The 8,960-nt window shown below is 37.1% G+C and overlaps 1 protein-coding gene across 1 annotated transcript; it reads left to right on the top strand.

Moving 5' to 3' along the window:
• Positions 1-943: 943 nt before the first annotated feature.
• tmem182a (transmembrane protein 182a) lies at positions 944-8,724 on the top strand. Its single transcript, XM_073854989.1, has 5 exons — positions 944-1,370; positions 3,095-3,221; positions 6,005-6,103; positions 6,536-6,675; positions 7,066-8,724. The coding sequence occupies exons 1-5, from the start codon at positions 1,239-1,241 to the stop codon at positions 7,288-7,290; spliced, it is 723 nt and encodes a 240-aa protein (XP_073711090.1). The 5' UTR covers positions 944-1,238; the 3' UTR covers positions 7,291-8,724.
• The last annotated feature ends 236 nt before the right edge of the window (positions 8,725-8,960 follow it).

Raw genomic sequence — 8,960 nt, 5'->3', positions numbered from 1 at the left:
CAGCTAAGTCCGGTTAAAAGGTTGTTGTTCTTTGTTGGATATTTACTCTCATTATTCAGTCTCATGCAAAGAATGTGGTGAACTGTAAATTCCTGCAGTTTTAGCAATATTGCTTTAATACGACACAAATCATTCTTGTAGTCCCAACTTAAATGAGTCAAGTTCAAATAGGTTGGTTTAAAACACATTTGATACACCTAGAAACCACTTAATATTTTTAAAAACGATTTACATTGAATTATAGGGTCAGAATCATTTTTTGTGTGTGTCACATTTTCTCCCAAGACAAATTATTTATTGCTCTGTACTCTATATATAAACAACTTGCTTATGTTGCTATGAATTCAGAAAAAAGTTCAAGTTATAAAAAAAAACAAATCTACAGAAAGAGCAACTTGAAAGCAATATAATTTTATCTTTGGGCTGTTCAAATGCAGTTGGAGAAATCACTGTCCTTTCTTCAGTGGAGCAGCTTTCATTGACATCACAGTGATAATTGTTCGTGTGCAAATGTGCAAAATGTCCCACTCAACATATAATGAAACATTTCCCATGTTAGTGTATTGACAATTGCAATTCGCTTCATTCTTTTAGGAATCAATAATAGTATTCAAAGTCAATAACACCCCTTCGGAATAGTTGAAGCAGAGATATATTGTCAATGAATATTTGTAGAGCATATACTCTACTGTAAATATATGTATGAACATTGATTCATCTTCATGTTTATAAAGTCCTATGAAGTATAGTAAGAATGTTGAGCTTCGGTGTCTTCCTTCATTTTCCCTCTGCTGATTGTCTTGCAGGGATATTTTGGTCCACACGTCTCCCGAAATCCTCTCCCATTCTCAAGCCACTCCTCTGTGAGAGGCAGCAGGCACCTTCACTCAACAGACCAAAATAGCCCAATGGGGAGCTCTACAGAAGAGTATGTATACATGAAACCCACTCCCCATCAAATGTCAGATCCAGTCCTGACACCAATCCTCTGGAAGGGGGAAGACAGGTTTTTGACACACACACACGCACATAGACTCTGTGGCAAGGAAGAGTCCTGGAACAGCCAACTGTGTTCACATAATTTATAAACATAGCGCAGCTGGACCAGAAGGAAGAATTGACATTTTCACACAGATTGTGAGGAGTTACATCATTTCTGTTTCATGCGGGAAAGAGGAGAGGCTATTTGAAACAAATACGAGACAGTCAAAAAAAGTTGCACTCTTGGTATTGTCATCATGAAGTTACATGTGGCACTATTTTTCGGCGGGCTCTTCGGTGCCTTGGCAACACTATTTATTCTCTTGTCATTTGGCACGGACTATTGGCTTCTGGCAACAGAGACGTGCGAGCCACATGGAGTTTATAAGGTGGGTGCTGTCATTTTTTATTCCTTAACAGTAAAGAGAGATTGACATTAGACATTATCAGAAGACTAGCAAGACACTCTCTCTGCAGAATAATCCATTTAATTATATCTATTTCTTAGCACAATCCTTTTGCTTTTTGATTCAAACTATTCAAGCAGACATGGTCCTATTTGGGTCTCAGCAATTATATGACAGTCCCTGTACATCACTATTTACACACTTTGAGTAGCTATAAAAAAGATCATCACATGCTGCCGTGTGATACCACACTTCATATTGAGCAATGAAACTGGAATCTCAATGCAATGTCTATTCATAGGAGTCACACATAAATTTGGTTTGGAAGGGACAAGCTCGCTTGCATGTTCATTCTGAAACATATCTTTGGCATGGGAAGGCTGCAAGATGGATCTGATTGAGAAAAGTTTATGAATTAATGCTGGGTAATTCAAAGTGGTTACACTGTAGTTGTTTTAGTACTTGGATAAGTTGCAGAATGGCTCGGAAAAACATGATTTACAATGAACTTGAATATTATTTGTTGGACAAATTTTTGAAAAAAAAAACTATACTGTATAATCTTCATAGTCTATGTTTTTCTATCTACCACAAGTTAAAATATACCGCAGCTGTCACTGGGGCAGTACCCTTAAAAAGATCCTAATATGTACCATGAGATACAGACATGTATACATTTAGAAACCAAAACCTACTGCACTTTATATGAGATACTATGTGCCTGAACTCCTTTGGTGCAAATCTTTACTTTTTGAAATGGTACAGGCCCGGTTACAGCTAGGGTACATATTTTGACCTTTCATTCTGACAGTGTATACTCTGGAAAATCCTGCCCATAGCTGTGTTTTGAAATAGGATAGCTGAGATGGGCTTCGGTGTTCATTAGATTCCAAGCTGCATTTGGACAATCTGTTCAAGCTTTAACCAGCTAGACCCTGCTCCCATGTTTCTAGTTACCAGCATAAATTGTCAACAAGTGTAATTCCTAACATTGTGGAAATATGTCCTTGACAGTGTTGGGCTTGTTACTCAAAAAACAACTATGTAATTTAATAAAGCAGTATTATACAGTAAAATCTGCAAGCCGGTGCCAAACATTCTTTGAGAATGTTGGCCAGTGACTTCTTCTTCAAGGGCTCATGATGCAAAGCGCAACACAACATGAATTTAGCCCATCGTGTGTGGCTCGCATGTCAAAATATGTGTTTGGCGCGTCATGTAAACCTATGTGAATCGCGCGTGATGTGAAAATACGTGCTTGCTGCAGATGCTTCGAAGGGGTTATGATAAAAAAGACGTTTACGTCACGTTTGCCAGATACTCGCTTAATCTCATGTGTAATCAGAGTTTAGTGTTAAGTTAGTGTCTTACGAGTATTTTGTGAACTTGAGCCCATCTTTTATCATAAATCGTTTCAACGCATGTGCAGCAGGCTCGTATTTTGACATGACACATAATACACATAGTTCACATGACGCACCAACCACATATTTTGACATGATGACGAGCACATATTTTGAATTTGCTCCACTTGGAAGAGAAGTCACCGGCCGCCACTGCTTTTTGACATACATTTCTTTGAAACATGAATTGCAAGATCCCACCCAAAGACCAAGAAAGTCAAGCAGTGTTTATAAATGTAATAATTTTACTGGCTCCAGAACAGGTGTCCATTGCTCCATGACCTCTTCTCTGCTCCCTCACAGAAAGATGAGACAGTGGTCAGTAATCAAGACCATCAGAACATCACCTTTTACCATGAAGGTTTTTTTTGGCGTTGTTCCTTTGAAGACAAAATGAGCAAGGATGACGACTTGTGGAATTTCTGGTTTGGTGAGTAATTATATTTTCTTATAATGCATTATGTACATCCTTAAACTATCCTTAAAAAATAACGGCCTAATAGTTTGTTTGTGCATGCACCATTTTTTGACCTCAAGTTTTAAGGTTTTGCCTATAGTTTTATTAACATTTATGGTTTTAATGATATTTTGGAGCAACTCCACCCTTACCCTAAACCCAACCAGTTAACATGTCAACCACACACACTGCAAAAAAATACTTCTTGTCTTGTTTTCAGTAAAAATATCCAAAAATTCTTAAATTAAGATGTATTTTCTTAATTAGCAAAATGACCTAGGAAAATAAGTCTAGTTTTTAGACAAAAATATAAACTTTAAGTAAATTAGTGCTTAAAACAAGCAAAAAAAAATCTGCCAATGGAATAAGAAAAAAATTCTTGAAATAAGTTTACTTTTCATAAACACTTAAAGGGCGTGTTGCAGGTTAAATTTTTCAACAAATTTGTGCAATATGCTTGTTTATAATAAACATTTAAACTGTTATCCATTGTATTTTATGTTGTTGGGTATCACAAAACCCGAAAAAGTATGAAAAGTACAGCGGTTTGCAATGATTCTCCTTTCCCCCACAACGCACTGTATGACGTCACGCTGGGGAGAGAATTTACCAAAGCCGCCTTGAGAGCATTGAGAGTGACTATAGAGAGATGAGTAAAGTACTGTTCATGTTATAGATAAATACAGTACAGAGACAGACAGACAGACAGACAGACAGACAGACAGACAGACAGACAGACAGACAGACAGATGGATAGGCTAGTATAGAGAGATAGGCAGACAGCCAGATAGCATAACGTTAGCATAACTTTGTGTAGAAAGTAAACAAAAATTAACATACTCGTGCGTGCTGGCTTGAGGGGGTCCATGATCCTGCCTGAAATGGGTGTACCTTTATGCGATCTTCAGCACAAACAGCATGTCAAATCCTGGAAGCCGAGTGAGGCACGACACATCTGCCCTGCGTTCCAGTTCGTTTTTTATGAACTTCCCTCGCTAACTTCCCTCAGTCTCGTACACTCGGATGTACGTCATTGCTTACGTTGTACAAGTGCCCACTACTGCTAGAACACTTGAAGTGGGTTCAAATGGATCGCCCTAAGCCCTTGATCACATGGAAATTGGAGACCGCCCCCTCCATGTGCAAAGCGCGAGTGCTGAAGTGACGTCACAATCGTGTTGCATTGTGGGATATGAAGCTACATGAAGTGTACATATGAAGCAGACTCGCTCCCTCGGTCAAAATCGAGGGAGCGAGGGTCTGTCCATACAAACTTTCCTCGTCCACTTGACGAAGTGGAACGCACTTCAAAATGGCGACAGGGATTCCCCCGAGGGGAAGTGCTTAGGGAAGTTAGCGAGTGTGTGTCTAAAACTGGAGTGGAACGCACCCCTGTTCGCGGGGTCGACCAGCGACCAAAACACACTCACTTCCTTACAGCCAGTAGCGGAGTGACAATCGGGAGAGTCTGGACTTTCCCGGTGGGCCGATCTGATAATAGTTATACATTTCGAGTTATATTAGCAACATCGTCTGGCGGCGTGATGTGCGACCGGTTCCCGCAGCCCGCTGGTCAAACTTTGCAGCCTCTCTGCTCAACAAAGTATATAAAAGTGCTCAACCTGTTCGGCAGGTCCAACCATGTCCAGGATTTATAAAAATACGATGATCAATGAGCGGTTCCTCCTCAAATGGCATAGCCTTTGACATCATTATTTACATTACATTACATACATTATTTTAAATACAGTATCTATGCGGTCGGATCCGAGTGTGCTGCAGCTGCTACTTCTGCGTATAAAATGATTGTGTGATTCGTTATGATCGCATAAACAATATAACAAAGCATCCTTTTATTTCACAAAACAATATATTTGAGATATTATTTGATAGACTAGTAAGTGTGGATTAAGGATGTTTAAAAATCTCTAGCCTGGTGGTCAGGACATGAATGGATCAAATCAGCAGATTTGCGAAGTTTTATTTATCTCCACATATATCATAAATAATAATTAGCATGGTAACTTTGCAGTATACCACATTATATATTTCCTACGATGTATATATGATTTCCAAATTATATACATAAGTATTAAACAGCAATAAATGTCTCATCTATCTCTATGGCTCTGGCTGAGTCTTTCTCCACTTCTCCCCAACGTGACGTCATCGCCGAATTGCGTAAAAAACCGTTAATACCAAAAACGTAAAAAAGTGGTCTTTAAGACCATTTTTGAGACATTTTAAAAATGATATATCTTGAGTGGTTTATGTACCCATTAATCGACAGTGGTGGTTAACCTGCAACACACCCTTTAATTCAAGAACATTTTTCTTATTCCATTGGCAAATGTTTTGGCTTGTTTTAAGCACAAATTCGCTTACACTGTAAAAAATACTTTGCTGCCTTAAAATTTTTTGTTGAATCAACTCGGATTTACAAGTCATTTCAACTTACTATTATTTATATATTTTGTCTAAAAATACATCTTAATTTAAGAATTTTTAGATATTTGTACTTAAAACAACAACAAAAAAATACTAACAAAGAAGTCATTTTTTGCAAAAAACAAAAACAAAAAACATATATATATATATTTTAAAGCTGTGTGTGTGATGTTATTTTGGAAAGTATAAAGTGCTCATAGTATTTGAAATGATAATATTTTGACACCATGAAATTTTACATTACAATAAACAAAACATTTAAATGTGTATAATGTGTATTAATGCATCACTTTTTATTCTTCATTTAGGAAATCTGGCACATGCAAAGGTATGCAATCTTGCATTTCTGCTCCCGTTTCCTATTCCTGACCAGACCTACAACTCCACCAGTTATCAGTCTGCCATAAGTAAGACTTTTTTACATTTAAGCTTTTTTCTTATTGTTTACTGCACTTTTGAACTATTCAGTCTATTACTAGAACAGTACCATTTAATAAGGTCCTAATATGTACCATTCAGGTACCGATAAGTAATCATTTGGTACATTTGAAGTACTAATTTGCACTTTTTAGGTACAAAAGTATACCTTTTAATAGATTACCACCCCTGGTAACAGCTTTGAAGCTTTATTTTGGCTAATTCTCAGGATAAATTAATACTTAATGGATAAAATCAATTCATTAACTAATGTTAAATATCCTGCTTCACTTCTACACTGACTGTAAAGGTCTATAGTGACATTATTGTTTACAAAAGTCTTGCGAATACTGTTTAACTTTACTAGGGTATAAGCTACTGTAAAACGTGCTGGCCTGTGTTAATTTTTTATTATTATTTAGTCTACAGAGGCTTCTGGAGTGTCTCCATGTTGGTGGGTGTGGTCGCTGTGGTGGCTGGCGGTTTCATTATCATATGTGCAGCCCCGTTTACCAGTCATTGTCTTTATAAAGCAGGAGGTGGACTCTACCTCATTTCCGGTAAGATTTTGTGAAGTAATACTTAGTGAATTCCTTTTTTTGGAAGCCCCAAACTGATGTCTATCAAAGCAAGCATTTCAGTAGACATTAGGATTCCTGTGGTTTAGTGGTAGCATTGCATCAGCAGCGTAAAAGTTTGTGGGTTCAATCTCAGGGAACATACATGCAGAATAAATTTATACCATGTAATGCACTGTGAGCCATGATTTAATTTATGTTTTTAGTTTTTGTTTTTTAAAAGAATTTTAATTCAGAAATATTATTACCATTAAAAATGTACAAATGATCACACACGAGCATCATTAATGCATGTTGATCAATGCAATTCATTTGTTTTTTATTTCTATCACTTTCCACTCCTTCAACTCTCTATGCTGTCTCTTTTCTCCGGTTTCTTCTTTCTTGTTGTGACTGTGATGTATGTTATCTGGCTAGATGCTCTGGATGTAATGGCCTTGTATTATGATTATCAGACAACTCATAAGTGCCCATATTTTACACTTGATATGAGTTACGGTCTCTCCTTCATGTTTGCTCCTGTGGGTGTGTTCTTCTGTTTACTGGCTGGTATTCTTTTCTTAGCCATTGGTCGTGCAATCCAGAAAAGTTACACCTAAACCCCATAAAACAGAGGAATGGTATTGTATGTCCAAAATACTGTACATTAAGATAACCACTATTAAAAGAGAACATATCTGGCCAATTAATAATTACTGATCTAAAACCTCTTAGGATGGCTTATATGGTTAACTGTTACGTGCCTTTAAATGTTGTTTTAATATCATTGCTAACCCGTGGGCTGTAAGCAGTACTGTAAACATAAATCATGGATGGTTTGGGATCACATGTTTGTGTGAGTGTTCATGTTTGATTGTATTGCACAATGTCGTTTATGAACTGCTGCATTTTTTATTACGCCTGGACTGGAACAACTGTAGACTTATTTGTGTCTGCTTGAACTTTAAGTATGCGTTGTTTTATTTGCTTCGCTTTTTAAATGTTGATTTTCTTGCTTTTTTAAAGGAATTTTTGTCCACTGGCTTTGAATGAACTACACAGTTGTATTAGAGAGCATTGTAGTTTGATATACTCAGCTAACCTGAAACTTTGTTTAATGTATGCAGCTTGTTTAAACAGCAAAACACATATATTGGATATTTTGGGTGAATGTCACTCAAAATAATCCAGTCAAAACAGGTCATAAGCAGAAGCAGTGTCAGCTCGTGACTGCTCATCCGAGGGGCGCAAATTCAAAATATGTGTTTGTTGCGTCAAGTGAACCATGTGCATCACGTGTTTTGTCAAGGTGGGTGCCTGCTGCACACGCGTCAAAACCGTTTATGATAAAAGAGATGCTCACTTTCACAAAATACACGCAAGACACTCTCTTAACAGTAAACTTTGATTACGCATGAGATTATGCGAGTATCTGGCAACGTAAGTGTCTCTTTTATCATAAACACTTTGGGCGCGTCTGCAGCAGGCACTTGTTTTGACAGGACACGTGATACACATATCACTCAACGCGCAAAACATATATTTTGAAATTACGAAGCACACACATGACGGGCTACATACATGTTGTGACGAACTTCGCATTAAGCGCCCTCGAAAAAAGAAGTCACTGCCCGCCACTGGTCATAAGTCCTTTAGGCAGAGATAAGCTCCAGGGAAAAGCTCCAGCATGACCCCACATACATTACTGTAGGATAAACACTTTTAAATATAGATGAATGGACATTTCACTTTAAAATCAAAAGAAGGAAATAAGAAAATACTGTCAAAAATGGTCCCTATTGTCACTGGGGCAGTACTCCTTAAAAAGGCCCTAATATGAACCATTTAATAAGATATACATTTGGTATGTACAGTATCCTGAGGTACTCTCTTTAACTCTTTAGGTGTTCTTTTTTAAAGGGTACTGCTTCAGTGACAGCCAGGGACTGTTTATCTGGCAGTGTACAGAAAATAAAGCCTGTTTCAGAACCATTAAGATTTTTTGCATTGGTAAATGAATAAGTGTAATAAAATTAATTCCCTGCATAAAAACATTTTTGGAATATTTCTTTATTCTTTCTTTATATTGAGGTATTCGATGTTGCTTTTTTCACTTCCAGAATAAGATCAGGTGTACAGTAAAAAGCTGCAGTATTCTAATGATAATCACTTTTGATAAAAAGGAAATCCATGTAAAAAGTTTGGAAGCCTTATGTTATTATATAGTATTATGTAAATGTATTCTACTTAGAAAACATGAATATGGTGAAAACTGATGTCACACTGCAGA

This window comes from Misgurnus anguillicaudatus, chromosome 17, assembly GCF_027580225.2.
Source record: "Misgurnus anguillicaudatus chromosome 17, ASM2758022v2, whole genome shotgun sequence".
NCBI classification, from domain to species: Eukaryota; Metazoa; Chordata; class Actinopteri; order Cypriniformes; family Cobitidae; genus Misgurnus; species Misgurnus anguillicaudatus.
The sequence above is the reverse complement of the archived record's forward strand: the minus strand, read 5'-3'. Positions and strand labels throughout refer to the sequence as shown.